The sequence below is a fragment of the Vicugna pacos genome, chromosome 19, assembly GCF_048564905.1.
Source record: "Vicugna pacos chromosome 19, VicPac4, whole genome shotgun sequence".
NCBI lineage: Eukaryota > Metazoa > Chordata > Mammalia > Artiodactyla > Camelidae > Vicugna > Vicugna pacos.
Window position 1 is genome coordinate 30,865,000 of NC_133005.1, and position 16,076 is coordinate 30,881,075.

At 47.5% G+C, this 16,076-nt stretch overlaps 1 protein-coding gene across 5 annotated transcripts in view; it reads right to left on the minus strand.

The window, feature by feature from the left end:
• CHD6 (chromodomain helicase DNA binding protein 6) overlaps positions 1–16,076 on the minus strand; it is a 159,381-nt gene that overhangs the window by 23,098 nt on the left and 120,207 nt on the right. For all 5 annotated transcript variants that reach the window (XM_015237811.3, XM_072944227.1, XM_072944230.1 and 2 more), the window contains 9 exons: positions 15,904–16,068; positions 14,422–14,601; positions 13,200–13,310; positions 11,665–11,867; positions 10,833–11,032; positions 9,975–10,134; positions 9,070–9,159; positions 6,482–6,585; positions 1,448–1,577 (listed from right to left, as the gene is read on the minus strand). In XM_015237811.3, the coding sequence (XP_015093297.2) occupies positions 1,448–1,577; positions 6,482–6,585; positions 9,070–9,159; positions 9,975–10,134; positions 10,833–11,032; positions 11,665–11,867; positions 13,200–13,310; positions 14,422–14,601; positions 15,904–16,068 (1,343 nt within the window). The remainder of the gene's footprint in view (positions 1–1,447; positions 1,578–6,481; positions 6,586–9,069; positions 9,160–9,974; positions 10,135–10,832; positions 11,033–11,664; positions 11,868–13,199; positions 13,311–14,421; positions 14,602–15,903; positions 16,069–16,076) is intronic.

The window sequence follows — 16,076 nt, forward strand, 5'->3', positions numbered from 1 at the left end:
CAAGTTCAGAGGCAGGCTATTCAACAAAAATATTATCTTTAAAAAGGTAATTACTGCCCATCGAGAATTATCTGAATATGTGGCTTTGATAAAAGAACAGACTCTGGAGACTGATGGCCATGCAAACCAAGAGTCCTGCTGTGCCAACCCCCAGATCACACAGTAGGATGTCTTCGCACAGAATCACATTTGGCAGCAGTCACTTCCTTGGAAGGGAGCATTGCTGTGCCTGCTAAGGAAGGACATTTTGGCCTCTTGACCATCAGCTGCTCGTCTTTAGGTTCACTGCCTAATGTCTTCTCTCTTGTGAGCTTAACTACTGCTGATGCCTATCTGTTTTTCACAATTCCTTTAAAATCAAATTCGAAGGATTCCTGTCTCAAATAGTCTTCTCTTTGCTGGTCAGGCCCTGGAGGCAGGAGGAGCCTTCTACCTTTACTGCTTACTCACCGAAAGAAAAGCTACTCCACAAAAATACAAGCACGTTCAGGTACCTCCCCCAAGTAGTGCTTTCTCCGACCCAGTGAATCCAGCACTGGGGACCAGTCCTTTGGGCATTTGTTAACATCTCTTTGAATGCATCTTTATTATCTGTGGGGCAGGAAATGTTGTGGTAGCTGAAGTCTTCATCAGGGGATAAGGACAGATGGAAGATGCATTTCATCATTTTCTCAGCCTTTGCAGGTGCTTAGGGGCTCCTGGTAGTGTGTGCCTTCATGCCGGGCTTGCCCACGGCCCTAGGAAATGCGAACTAGTATCTGCTACTTCTGGGGAGAAGATCAGGCCAAAAACTTACCGAACACAAGCTAAGAGATAGATGCTATGTTTTCCAAATACATACATATTTTGGAGAACCACAGTTCTTGGCTGTTTATTTAGCTTTCCTATGAATTTACACATTTTGGGGAACAAAAGGAAACAAAACTCAGACAAAGGGGATGCTTCCATACTTCTTTGCACATAACCCACTGACAAGACCTGAATGCCACGGTTGTCAAGCAGCGGCTCCTAAGTGCACCTTATTCATGGACCATGGAATCCTTAGATAATGCTGGAATTTCATCTGGGGCATTTCAAGGTCAGGAAGCATGTATTTGCTGTGCCTCTTCTTAACTTTCTGCCAAGTATGAGAGATTATAACAGGTCTGAATTTTTCCCTGAGAATCCTCTGACCAGATGAGCCTAATTAAGGAGTAGGGCAGGACGGTGGGTGGCTTGGGGAACCCACGAAGGATAGGAACTAGTATTTGGTTCAAAGTGCTTAGAAGTCAAAGGAAAGGCCTGAAGCATCATAGGATGTAACCAAAGAAGCAATTATGGAAGGCAGTTCAGGTCTGAGGGAGATGCCAGATTATAAGGGAGAGGCTATGAGAGTGTTGGGTGTATGTGGTGGGAGGGAGATTCATGGCGTGACCAGTCACATTGTGCTTGGTCCACGTAGCTTCACCTTTCCGGGACATCTGAGGCCCCATCTGTAACGCCCTGCTCTGCAGAAAGGGACTTCTCGTCCGGCATCCCAACCTTCTCCAGGAAACAAAGCGCTGGGTCTGCTCGCATGGCGTTGTACCTCTCGTAACCTGACCAGGAGTAATGAGAAGCAACAGAGGTCATGTCAGAACTCACAAAATCTGCCGTGCACCCATGACAGTCATTTTCTTTCCTTTATTATGCAAAAAGCAAAACAAACAAAAATATTTACTTAAGAATAACTGGATCCAATGAGATTTCCTGTCAGGGGAAGATTCTTGAGCTTAAGTGGACACCTGAGTAGAGCTTGACCAGAAATGAAAGCTGATATAAATATCCTGCGTCCACGAAGACACACAAGATACAGATATAATTTCCACTTGTTTGATTCTTTTGAACAGCAAGGAAATCAAGCAAGTTGGTTTTGCAAATTCTTGCTTGCACCACCCCTCAACTCTGGACGCCCTGTTATCTTGTCAACTCCTGAATAGGCCTACTTTTCTTAGAGTCTAATTTTATCCCAGTGCTAGAAAGGGAAGGCAGGTGATGGATCAAAGGATAAAATATAAAGAGGGCCACTGTGATTGTCAATTGGATTAAAACAGATCTGTTGTCTCTATATTCTCACACTCAGTTTGAAATCCTACTCCACTGGCCAGGGTTTTGGGATGGCCCCCGACTCAAAGCCAGAGTCAAAAACAGATGGAGGATTTTTGATCCAGAAGAGAGACCTCAAAAGGGCAAAACAATGAAAAACTAACACTTTTAATTTGGTAACACTGTGCATGAGAATTTGTTATTATTTTACTGAATCTAATGTAATCTTATGAGACAGGAGGATTTGGTCGCGTAAAAGAGCCAAACCTACTGTCGTATCAAACTATTTTGGGGGAAATTCCTTCATGATCATCAAAACCCTTTCCATGTTCCTCCTACAGGGCAAACAGAGTAATTTCCGGCTCTGCAATATGTGCAGAAAGACCCCATCATAGACGACAGAAGATGCTGTGCCTGAAGTGAGAGCTGGCTTGGCTGCTAGTAACAGACTTGATTTTACTTGCTGGGTGTCTTACTTCTACATTGATTTTTGTTTTACTACAAAAATGCTGTTCGATCCTTCATGTGCAGGCAGCACCTGGTACTTTTTCCTGAGGAGCTGCAGGTACTTTATCTTTTAACCCAAAGTGACTCTCCTGCCATCTTCACGACAGGTGCTGCCCGCACAAGGCGTACGGCAGGAGGAACTGTGGGGCCTTACGTTCTTCGTACTCTCTTACTCGTTGGGGCAATCATTTGATTACTGTTAAGTCTCATGAGATTGTGGGCTCCCTGGGAACAGAATCTGTACCTGCTATTACTCATCGTTATGTATTCAGCACCTAGCACAGGGCCTGACGCCACACACACTCAACGAACAGCTGACTGAATATCAGTTTGGCCCAGATTCTCTTCCAATAATCACTGCAGAAGAACTCTTCTCATGTTCTCAAGAACCCTCTCCCCATGTTCTGCCTCAAGTGACATCAAACACCAAAACAGAAATGTCCTCCATGCCCCTGTCTTGAAGAAGTGCCTGCTGCTGTCTCCACTGGCCCCTCCCCATGAGAAGAGGGAGGCTTTATCTGAGAGATGAGAGGGCGAAGGCTTCCTCCACTGACCCTTGACCGCTGGGGGAGGTTAACTGTCCACGACTGTCCGGCCTTCGCACGAGCTGTGCTGGCCAGGGCTTGAAGTGGGCCGGGCTCCTCCAGGTACCTACTACCTGCGTGCGTTTCTATTCTGTAGACTTCTCGTCACGTGTGGGTGTGAAGTCTAGACAGATTCTGCATCTCTATTTCTCAACCAGCTATGAAGCTGGAGGCGGGGGAGTGTGATTGATTCAGTTCCCCAGAAAACCCTAACACTTGTCCTGAACAGAAAGGAGAAGGAGCAGCAACAGCAACATAAAGACATAAATAGCAGAATGACAGGCCTTTGAGGCGGCGTAGGCTGCTTGCCTCTTTCCACTTAGTCTAAAAGTTCCTCTGTAAGTATATGAACAGAAATACTAAAATCCGTATCTTGATGAATATTTCATAAATCCAAGCTGCCCTAGAAGGGATCAAGAGCTGTCAAGAGCATCGTTCAGAACACATTTGCTGCAGGGCCCTTCCTGCTGTAAGCGGAAGCCCCAACTGAAGACTCAGCTAATTCTGGGTGGTCAGCTCAGAGATGGAACTGGGGCAGCAGTCGTCTGATCTAAGCAGGGTGGTAGCAGGCTATGTCTCGGGGGAGGGGGCTAAAAGATCCACAAAACCCCAGACAAGGAACAGCTGGGTGTTTTTTAACAAAGACAATGGCTGCAGCACGACAGCTCATACTTATGTCTCCAGGGCACAGAGTCAAGGCAGGGAAAGTGAGTGATAGCCTTGAAAAATAGACACCAGGCGGCTTGGCTCTTTGAAAATGTCACATCTCCACTGGCTGCTGGGTATCAGGAGTTTGTCACCTGGTGAGACATGCTGTGTGGGTTTGGTTATCTTGCGGAGAGGGCTAAGTTATATGGGGTGATCGGGTGTTATCCAGATGAGGACAGGTCTAAGCCTATGCTCATGGAATGTCTGATGGGCAGCACTCAGCCAGGAGCAGGATCCGATCTGGTCTCTGCAAGACACCAAGGAGGATGGGCCCACGAAGCCAACAGCAGGCACCTGTCCAGCGTAGCCTCGGTTTGACTCCACTATCACTGTCCAACTACGTGAGTCTGATCCTAATCAAGAGTGAGCCAGTCTGCATGTGTGGCTGAAAGCCAGCGCCTCAGCACTGGGTACAGAGGCTAGGTTTTCCCCATCCTTACAATGTGTCTGCTGGGCTCCTCATTCACAACCACCAGCACTTCAGGCACTGCACACGCCACCTTCCTGGCACCTGCCCTCAGCTCTGACTCTCAACTGGAGATCTGGGAGAATGTGGATGGAATGGGTGATGCATCATCTTAAGGTCTCACAGGTGTGCTCAGGAACTACTTAGGAATTATTAACTTGTACCCCTAAAACTGCTTCACTGAGCAGAAGTTTTAGATTTGGAAATAACCTTAGACATCATCTGATTGTCCCTCTCCCATTTCCAGTATGTGACTAAGAGATCAACTGATTATTCCCACTAAACCTTGATGAGGGATTATGAAACCAGTAGGTGTGGTGCCAATATTAACCTGTCTTTCCCGAGGGAGGAGGGGCGTGGGCCTCCGCAGAGTCCTGTCCCCTCGAGCACAATCTGAGGCTACACCGTTAGCCTTAGGATCGTTAGCGATCTCCTCCTGGTGAATGATACCCACCATCGTTGTGCAACGGCCCTCTTTATCCCAAATTAAGCTTTTGGTCGTAAAGACTTTGTATAATACTGTCTCTATCTGCCAGGCTGGTGTTCTGTTTTTGTTTTATTCTGGCTGCTGTGAGGACTTGCCTGGAACAACTTGGCTTCCCCTTTAGGGGTCGATTTCATCCTGTCTTCCATCTCGCTCTCTCCTTCATGCCGCTATTTCTTCCTCAATCAGGGGTCTGTCCGTCCAGCTCTGCTTCCCTGAGCCAGTCAGAGAGCCTTATCTTGCCCTCCTTTCCTGGAGGGGCTGGTTTCCCACTTCTGTGAGGGTGTTAGAAGCCCAGCCCCACTGGTCTGCTGTCACATCAGCCCCTGAGCTTTCAGCTCTGGCTTTAAGTGACCTCTCATTGGGGTTTTCTTTAATTTCTTTCGAGTTCAGCTAGGTGGTTTAACACTGCCGTCACAATTCACCAAGGCTTTCTGTGTCTGTGGGGTGTGTGTTCGGGTAGGGGAGGGAGAGGAAGTGTGTGAATTGTCAGCCATCCTGCTGGGACCTCAGGCTGCATCTTTTCACATCACACTGTCTCCAGGCAGGGATTTGGCAATGTGCCCTAAAATCACCACCGAAGTAAGACACGGGGTCAGCAGGCTTTCCCACACACACCAAGCTCAGGTGCTGTGGAACGTGGCTGTCTCCAGCAGCTTGTCTTCTTCTGGGTTCTTTCCAAAATTAGATTAAACCAAGTTTCGGCTGCACTGTGGTTCACTGTGCTTATTAACAGGGAGGCCCCATGGTTCCTCTTCCCATTTCAGAGCTGAGTTCTCACCCCATGCTGTCCAATGGAGGGGCCACACATGGCTATTTAAATTTGAACTAATTAAAATGATATAAAATAAAAAATACAGTTGCTCTGTTGTATGAGTAACATTTCAAGTGCTCCACAGCCACACGTGGCCATTGGCTTCTGTGGAGGAGAGTGTCAGGCATACCTAGCTCTTCCTACTTTAAACCCTGCTCTCTAGTTCAAAATTATGGCTAATTTACCTAGTAGGGAGGTGCGTATCAGGGGCATTACAGAGACTATAATCTGGCACTTTCATTTTTCATTTTAACAGTTGACTGAAAGCAAGGGCAGGTGCTTAGAAAAGTGCCAGAAATGAAGAAACAGGGCATTTATTTCAGTTTTTCCAAGCTACTCAAAAACCTTCTCGCTCCCCTTTAGTTTCTAGGTACCACATTTAAAACAAAGGATGTCTATGCCATCTTTTATTCTTAAATCTGCATACTAATAGGGCAAAAGATACACACTAGGAATATGCAGATTAGCTTGAATGACCTTAGAATTCTGCATACATATGAAATGCTAAACCTCACATTTTCCCCATTTATTTGTTCCTTCACTCAAGGAACCCTGGGGCCTACCAAGCGACAGTCACTAGGCCAGATGCTGGGGCTCTCGGAGTGAACAGGAGCAGGGCTGTCCCAGGCATGACAGTGAGGAGTGGCTCATGAGGAAGATACACACTGAGCAGACTGTCTGCGGCCCCCTTTCACAAAGTTCCTCACTGATATTGACACTCATTGTATGCCATGACTCACACATTCGTCTGGCCGAATTTCTAGGACAGAGGTGAGGCTCTACTTTTTAAGAGAGACGTGCAATAGGACTACAGAGTTTTTCAGGAAAGAGAACACATTCACTGAAATACACACCATGTTTGAACACGCCAATCAGAAGGGACTTATCGGCCTCAGCGTCCCACCAATCCGCTGGGATCTCCACATAGTCGATGTCGGGCAGAGGCACCTCCAGCTCCCTGTGGAAGGAAGGGCGTGGACTCAGAGTTCCGTCAACACCAACAGAAAGCAACACAAGACTGGCCTGAACCCTGGTGTTAAGCCACATCCCTAGTTCCATGACGAAAAGCTGAAGTAACAACAAATGGGAGGATTCAGGCAGCTGGGGGCCAAGGTTTCTTAACCAGGGTTTCGAACCAGGTTTATACAGGAAGCTATTTCAACATATGGACTTGATTTTCAGGCTCTACTCAGACTGACTCATGCAGAATCTGAAAGCACCTCCCGGAGAACTCATCATGAGTCTGTTATGGGGTCGGGCTGTGGGATCTACATATGTAAGGCAGTTTTTTTTTTTTTTAACATTTTTTATGATTTATAATCATTTTACAATGTTGCATCAAATTCCAGTGTAAAGCACAATTTTTCAGTTATACGTGAACATATATACATTGTCACATTTTTTTCTCTGTGATGTATCATAAGATCTTGTGTATATTTCCCTGTGCTATACAATATAATCTTGTTTATCTATTCTACAGTTTTGAAATCCCGACTATCCCTTCCCACCCTCCGCCCCCTTGTAAGGCAGTTCTAATGTGCACCTTCAACTGACAACCACAGCAAAAGCCAGCAATGTATTGGTTATCTGAAGGCAGAACACTGCTCAAGTGTTTGAATTCGTACGTGATCAAATGCTGAAAAGTGCCCAAATTATCTTGGTTCAATACGTAGAGATATCAAGCACTACTTGAGAACAAGTCAGTCTGCACTGCTACACATGGTGACATGAAAAGAGCCTTTCAGAGGACAGGTGCCAAATAGGAGAGACTTCCTGGCACTGGTCTGCTAATGGTCTGCTGGGTCAAACTGACCATAAGTGGCACTTCTGGCCAGAGGGAGCAACACAGCTCAGCCTACAGAGCAGATGTGCAGGGATTAATTAGCAGGCCGGTGCCATCAGCTGCTCTTGAGTTTCTGTCCATGTTCTGAGAGCTTTGTCTCATTGTCTGAGCATCGTTCTTACCCTTTGAAGGCTTTGGGGTCTGGGGTATTACATCTACCTGCATGGCTCCTCTCTCCCACCTCCTGGCTGCCTGGGATGGTCCCTCTGCAACATCTGAAGTTTCTTCTTCCATTAGGCTCTTCTTACTGTGACACTGGGCTGACTGCACCGGGCCAGGCCTGGCTCTTGCTGCAGGGATGGCGCTCCCTAGCCCCCACCTTCCCAGGTGGCGCTCCTTATCTGTCTACAGGGCTCACTGCTCTGCCCATAAGGTGCCACGGGCTGAACAACTTTTGGGGGATGAACCCCCAGGGGGTTCCTCAATTTCTTCACAATAAGGCATTTAACTTGAACAGGACCAGTAAGAGCTAAGATTGAGGAAAGGAGGGAAGAGGGCGGGCAATGGACTCACTCTCTCCATGTTCTACCTAACTGCCATCCATCTACATGTCTAAGAAAGCACGTGACAAGACGATGAGTAAATTCAGGTAGATTACTTCTGCCAGGTAACACTGGCAGATATAAACAATCAGGTTGAATTCTGCTGCACTTACATGTCTCACTAATTGAAACTTTTTACCAAAATACCCAACCTCCCTATCCCTACTAGAAATGCTCACCAAAACAACCAAAAGCATATCAAGCAGTAACGGTCACTGCGATGACTGCTCCTCATTACAAAAAATGCCTCACAGGCAGGACTGTCCGTGCGCTTCACCTCTCTCCTTAGTGCTCACTAAAGCCATTAGCACTGCCTAACGGACAGCAAGAGAAAGAAGAAACCACAGCCCCAGGGAATCGCAAAGCAAAGTTCAGACACTAACACCGCTGGGGTCCTCTGGGAACGAGCAGCACCGTACCGGGCAGGAGCAGACTGCAGACCTGGGGAAGGTGAAGCAGACTGTGCGGGGATCCCTCCTAAAAACTATCTGACAGCTCAACCAAGTGGCAGCTGGGGGTTTGGCAGCCTCATTTCCCCAAATCTTGGGATATTCCTACAGGATTCTACAGCTTTGGAAACACTAATTTAAAAAACTAAGGCGAAACACATCAAACAGGTGACAAGGTATCAGCAATATAATTAGCAAACAAAGGAGAACCACATAAAGGGAGAAGAGGACTAAGGCCAAGAGTGGGACTCTGAGTGAAGCTTTCAGTCCACACCTGTTGGATCCAGCATCAGAGTCATTAGTATCTAGCCTACAATGGCTGAAGTAGAGAAATGACTGCTTGAAAAGCAATTTTACCACACTATTGGGGGGAAAAACAACTAAGAACTTCATCAAGAGCTGTGCTTTTAAGCAACTGTTTTCTTCTTTATTTCACTTGTAGTTAACCTGACTGAATCATCCTTGCTCCACCTGCCTGCTCGACCAGTAACTGATCCTGGGCGGAAGGAACATGGGCCTCTCGAAACACAGGCGGGTTTGTCCATTTCCATCCACAGGCACTTTATGGCAATTCTTTAACACTGGGAATTAAGGTTGACCTGTTTTACCTGGCAGGAGTTCCTTCAAACGCTTTATCAGCTGCTTCTCCCAGTATTTCGGCTTTCAGGTAGTAAAGCATCCGGACACGCAAAAGTACCCTATGAAAGGTGAACACGGTAATGAAACACGTTATAACCCACAAGTGGCCCATGAACTGCGACCTCCAAGCTGACCCACGGGAATTCTGGGCATTCCCATGTCATCAAGGTTTTGAAGTAATACATGAGAAAGCACCTGAAAAACAAAACACTAGCTATCATTGGCAGAAGTTACTGTGATTATTCTAACAGAGACACTGTACAGTGATGCAAATATCCATGTGCAAACTTGTCATTGTTTTGTGGCTGGGTGCCCTAACTCCCTAAAATGAAACTTCACAAGAACAGTCTCGTTTTCTATCACCTCTTCCTTTGTTACTGTGTGCCCCACCCCAGCTGTTAGCCTACAAGACATAAAGAATACCATCTCAAATGCATGTCCATCAAATGCCTGGAGGTCATGAATGTCAAAGCAAATCGGAGGGGAAAGCGACTGGCATGAGAGGCTGACAGTGCGGCCACAAGGTCAGGCTCCTGCTCTTGCTAATGTGCCCTCGGGGGTGAAGGGAGGGAAAGGAAAAGGCGAACAGCAGTGAAATCACCAGTGTCCTCAGGGGGTCCTGAGAGTGACGTCAGAAAATCCTGTACAAGCTGCACTGGGAAGAGAGGCCAGGTCCCGGGGAGAAGGGAGTTAAAGGAGTTACAGAGGCTTCAATGCGAATGAATCCTGACCCAGCTTAGACCTCACAGCCTGCCTTTCCATACCTCATACGGCAGCACAGGGACACCGAGTGGTCTCCCACAGCCCCACGGGGGTCCCAGGGAGCTGCAGGGTCAGGTGGAGCTGCCACCAAGGTGGGGAGGGGCACACTCACTTGTTGCAGTGCTGTTTCAGGTGCTTCTTGTAGCCGTCATCATGCAAAACCACCTCGGGGTTGCAGGTGGCCAGCCAGTCTGCGTTCTTTAACTCTGGGAGCAGCAGCTGGTTCTTCGTTTTCTTCCCCTTCCTCCCTCTGGGGACTGGAGCAGACAACCCTGAAACAGAAAGGCAGGTAGATGGTCAAGGAGGCTTAAACCTGGGTGTCAGAAGCAGAGCTGGGCTAGAGTCGCAAAGAGGCAGCCAGGCTGCGAACCGTAGCCCTGGACAACAGGCCCCTCCTCAGTTCCCCAAGTACTGACGGCGAGGACACGTGCCTGGTCCCCACACTGAGTGGACCATTCAGTCAGGCGGTAAGAATTTACCGAGTGCCCTGCAGGATCAAGAAAGGTGTACCACCACCTGTACCCTTGGGGACCTCACAACCTAGCTGGGGAAAAAGGAACACTCGATCTGAGACTTGAAGGTGAGCTACAGCCCAGCACAGGGAAGAAGCGGCACAAAACGCACAGACAAGTGCAACTGGGACAGAAGGGTGAGATGCAAAAGACCAACCACAGAGCACACAGTGTGAGCCCCCAGTCAGAGGAGGAGCCCTGTGACACCCAGATCAGTGGGCAGGACTGGCACACGGAGGACTTCAAGAGGGCCCAACAGCACTTAAACAAAACACCACAGGTAACACTGGATGATTCTGAGGGAGAATGGAAAGCATCAGCATCCTTTCCCACAGATAACATTCTGAAATACACCTGAGAAAGAGAAGTCCCCACAGCAAGCAAATGGACCAACCCAGGAAGAGGGAAGGAAGTTCAGGGGGTTCACGCGTTGTAGGCATGGCCCTGCCACCCCTCACCTGAGTGGTTCTGGAGGGTCTGGGCCTGCCCATCTTTGGTAGGTGTGATCAATTCCCAAATGAAACTCTTGATCTTCTCATCTCCCTTGTAGTGCTTGACACAGTACACCAGCAGGGCGCGGCAAATCATCTCCATGTCCTTCTCGTTCAGATGCCACTTGAACCGCCCATGAGTCAGGATGTCCTTCCACCGGCCCCAGCTGACAGTGGAAATATTGAAGGGTGTTACAGGGAGGAAGGGCCACGCATGCCCTCAACATCACCGGACAAACAGGAGCCAGAGTGCTTTTCATGCTCAGTCAGGTTTATCAGTCGCCCTGAACATCGGCAACCGAAAAGCTTCATAGGGCCACCAGAATGTTAAAAAGGGAGGGGCGAAAGTATTTGGAGCACAGAATAAATCTGGAATTAAAACAGACTCCAGCTGCAGTATCGGAAAGCAATGCTGAGCTCCCAGAAGCTAAACCTTCTACTCTACCAGAGCCAGAGCCCTGCACGAATCATGCCTTAACTGTAACATCTGTTGCGCGGATTCCTTATATATCCTTGAGGGGAAAGGCAGGAAATCAGTACCAGGCAGCAAATTAGTAACAGAGATTTGCTGTGACAGGCATATGAGAAAACCATGGCACATCTACAATATGGGCAGCAGAGCGCAGTGACTGAGGGAGGTCATGGGCAGAAGGCACGCTTCTCTCTTACTCTAGCAGAGCCTCCACCAGCCCAGACTCCAGAGGTGATCGGAGAGACACACTGGAAAAATCTCAGGGGCTGGAAACCAGAGGGGATAACGAACACCACCACCACAACAACAGGCAGAGCCAGTACCCACCCAAAGATGAGCAGGTTCTTCTCCACCCGGAAGCACTCGGCTCGGAGGTAGCGCCTGGTTTTGTCATTGAGGCGCCTGGACCTCGTGGGCCTCTCATCAGAGTCACTGTCCAACTCCGAAAACTCCATGAGCTCATCCTCCTCAAAAGAGTTGTAGTGTTTGGTCTGCTTCCTCACGCGCGGGCGGTCGATCACTAAGCTTTCCTACAAACAGACAGGACTGTTGGGGAGAAAGCAAGCCCCTCCTCTCTCTTCCCCCATCACCCCATCACAATGCACAAAGAACCACACCCCCGCCTCATCCGGCAGCAGGAAAGGCTCTTCCCAGCACACCTGCTGTGTCCACGACTGGCAGAGGGGATTCTCTGGGACTTGCTGAAGTTGGCGTGTTCCCCAGCCCCTAGTGTTGGCCGCCACCATCTGCTGGTTTTGCAGTCTTTCTAATAGGGGCCTGGGCAGATAAGGGCCCCCAGTGCCCAGAGTGGCAGCCTGTTCTTGCCAAGAAAGACTGGAGGGGTGCACCCCAGCTGTTCCACCCAGCATGTGGAAGCAGCCTGTGCTCTGGAGACAGGAGAAGTCGCAGAATTCCATCTGCTCAGCAACTTTCTGAAGACAAACATGTATTACTGCTGCTTCATTTTCTATCTTCCACTGGCACCACTAACCTTTTGTCTTTCACGGAAAAGATAATCTCTGTCTCAGGGAACTCACCCATTCTGGGGGCTCCTCTGGTCTCCACCGTTTCCTGCTTCTCACCTCCTCCCCCGTACCTCTTCCCCAAGCTCGGCTAAGCTCCTGAATACTCCTCCATGCAGCCCAGGCGGGTAGAAAGTGACGCGTGCTCAACCCGAAGTGAGGTGAAGGGTCAGAGGGAAGGGAGCTAACACTTAGGGGCGCCTCACAATGGACTGGGCAGCTGTCTCCACAGCATTGTCTCCAGCTCTGCAGTGTGGGCATCACCACTTTCTCTGTTCTCATCTGCTTCACTCTCAGTGAGATCAGGTTCCTTGCCCAAAGGCAGGGAGCTAGTCAGTGGCACAGCCAGTATTCAAGCTCTGCTGTTATTCTAAGGCCATTCTTCTTCTCGTGTTCAGAAATAGAAAAATTCAAGACACAGACAGAATGGAGGTGATCCCAACAAACTTTTCTTCATCATGCTTTTTTCCCCCTCTAATATCTGTCAGAGGTAAAGTTCCTTTCATAGGAAGTGTTGAAACAGAGGTAAAATAGTCACATGCCAAGGGTGGGATGTTGGCTTGGGTCAGAGGGCTGACCTTGACCTGTCTGGCCAGTTCCAGTTCTAACTGTCTTTGTCGAATTTCTCAGGTACCCAGCAGACTATACGCCCCATTAGGTCATTTTAAATTATAACAGTTAACATTTCTCAAGCCCTGTCTACGTGCCAGGCGTGTTTTAAGCGAGTGACATATAGCACCTTCTTTAAGAACTAAGGCTCAGGAGTAAAGAATAATTTGAGCTGGTTCTGTAAGACACCAGAGAAATGCTCAATGAAATGAAGTACTCTCACTGCCGTACCTTTTCATTCTTTGCTTCAGTGTCCAGTTCAGCTATTTTAGCCCATTTCTGCCAAAAGTTCGGGTCATCTAAGGAAATATCCGTTCTGTTTCCTGAAGCCACAAAGCTAGCCTGTGAAGAAGAGTCAATAAACTGCATGAACACAGTAGAAATCAACAAAACACCTGTGTGATCTCAAATGCACCAGAGACTCAAGCATATTATCCATCTGCCTTCAAAACCAAAACCCTTAACAGAGCGTCCAAAATGAAAGGGAAAATCTCAAAGCTATTCCTTTAAAACTGTATTTTAAAGATTGAGTGGGGAAATTACAATTTCAACCTACAGGATCATTTTTTCTAACTTAAACTTGGGAGCAGGAGGACAACCCCTGGAAGACAATGGCAACGTACGTCTAGTTGCCCATGAGAGGTTAATCCTTAAAACTGCCCTGGATAGAATTTTTCTTTCAGTTCACCCCAAAGTGTCTGCTCTGGGAAAGGCACCGGGTTAGGCAGTAGGAGATGCAGAGACCGAGCACAAAATGCCTTACTGGAAAAGCCCTCCCTCCACAAGGCACCACACAGGTGGCTGAACCAGACAGGCCAGGAAGCTCCCAGAGCCCATGGCAAGGGCAGCCTGAGAGTGATCTGGGAAGTGGTCTGATGACTTGAATTCTAAACACAGTGATCCGATGGGCAGAGGAAAGAGGCATCTAAACTAGAAGCTGGGAATCTTTTTTTTTTTTTTTACAGTTTTTTTTAAATTGAGTTACAGTCAGTTTACAACGTTGTGTCAGAAGCTGGGAATCTTGAATAAAATCTCTTTTCTCTTGAAATGAACAAAATACTTGCTTGAGTCTGAGGAATGGAGTGTTCACTGGCATTTCAACTCTCTGACACTCATCAAGGAGTGCGCAAGGGAGTCGAGATGGCCATTCAAGGGTTCTGGAGGAGTCTCTGTGAATAGGGAAGAGTGTAAACTGCAAATCCAAGCGTCCATCCTGCCCCCTGAGGATCAGCTCTGACGATTCAGAGTGTTTTCTTTTATAGCTTCTGACCCATTATTCAGACTCCCTCTAAGAACCTGAATCTTCAGGGTGGCACACAGTACAGACATGCAGCTAGACAATCTCAACGGTTTGCACTTAGAGAAGTAGGAGCCTGGCTAACAAGCATCAGGGATTATAAGAACTTCCTTTTCACTGCCACCCAACAAGGACTCTGCAGAGAAGGGCCAATACCTTGGCAAAAGTGGATCCTTTCCCTTCAGACTGGATGGTGATGGTGTGGGTTCTCCTCTGCAGAATCTGGTCTATGTCTTCTTCACAGAACTTGGAGCCTTCATCTTCCTCATCCATTAAGGCACCATAGGCACCTTTCCGGAGCAAGTCCTCTACCTCCATCTTTGAAAGCTGCTGTACCTGGACAGGTCACCAAAGGCTACTCACAAAGTGGGAAATGCACAGGAGAAAAACAGCCTCAAATCTGACCTTCATGATTCAGCACACAGTTCCTCCACTAAGAGCATATGTCAGAAAAACAAAGACATAGACAACAAGCTTCAGAAAATGAAAACCCAGATAAAGACACTCAAGAGAACTATGAGGAGGGCAGGCAGACAATCCTTTACCAGGAGCTCTGGAATAAAACCCAGCCCATGATCCAGTGGCCCTAACATTCCTCAGGATGTTGGTTATTATCAAATGTCACAAATCGTTAAAACTATGTATCACTGAAGTGAATATATTCAATGTTTACTTTATGTTTTTAGTTGAGTCTGTATCTTTAAAAACCTCCATACGTACCAAATGAGATAAAGAATAATGACTTACTCACTATTGAATAAATACACTAGTACTGGAAATGATGTCACTTCTTAACCAAAGAAAGGATCCCGTGCCAAGTGTGATCTTCTCAATTGCTTGCTGAAAACAGGAAATGGGAGTTCAAAACACCCTTTCCTGGTTTTAATTAAGAATCTGGTTCTCTTTACATCAATCACAGGAGGGAATTCCATGACTCCCAGCACTGCTAACCTCAAGCATACTCAGCAACACGCATAGCTGAGAGGATACAGAACATCTGGACTAAAGACAACTCACGTAGAAGGTCCAGAGATTAAAGAGATAGCTTGCTTTGTGTGCCTCTACTTTAATACAATTTAAGACTCTTAGCAGCAATTTTTATTCCCTCTAGAGGGGGAAAGAAGATTTTATTAACTGCCATATTTCAAGCTGATCATTCATTCATTCATTCATTCATTCACTGACTATCATGCACTGAACATCTTTAATATGCCAAGTACTATCAGGAGCACTGGGCAAGATAAAACAGCTCACCTTCAAGGGCCTCAGAGTCTGGAGTAGGAGATAAAGTATGGTGACAATAGATAACTTAGATTTAAGAGTGTGAGATCTACTGAATTCCAGCAGGCAATGTTGGAAACTCTGTTTACTGAAATGTTACTGTTCAGTAAACTGGGCATGTTGGTCAATCCTCCCACCTAACTGCTCCTCCACATTTCCTTTATCCATCTATAAGATGCAGAGACCTGACACTGGATTATGCTCTACTGCAAGGAATGATCCAGCAAAGATGGGCAGCCCGACTCAATTTGGTGAGAAGGAATCTTAACACAGCAGCAGGAGTGAAGAGGTCAGACAGGCCCTGGGTTGTGTGGTGAACCCTTCCTAAGGCCCTAGAGCAGGTTCCAGCACACTCACTCCGTTGGTGCTGCCCTTGCGGTTGATGTCCTGAAGAACAGCCTTGTCCAGACCCAGCTTTAGGCTGGCCTTGTCAAACATTTCCCGCTCGTAGGAGTTCCGAGTGATGAGGCGATACACCTTCACGGCTTTACTCTGGCCTATCCGGTGACATCGGGCCTGAGCCTGCAAAG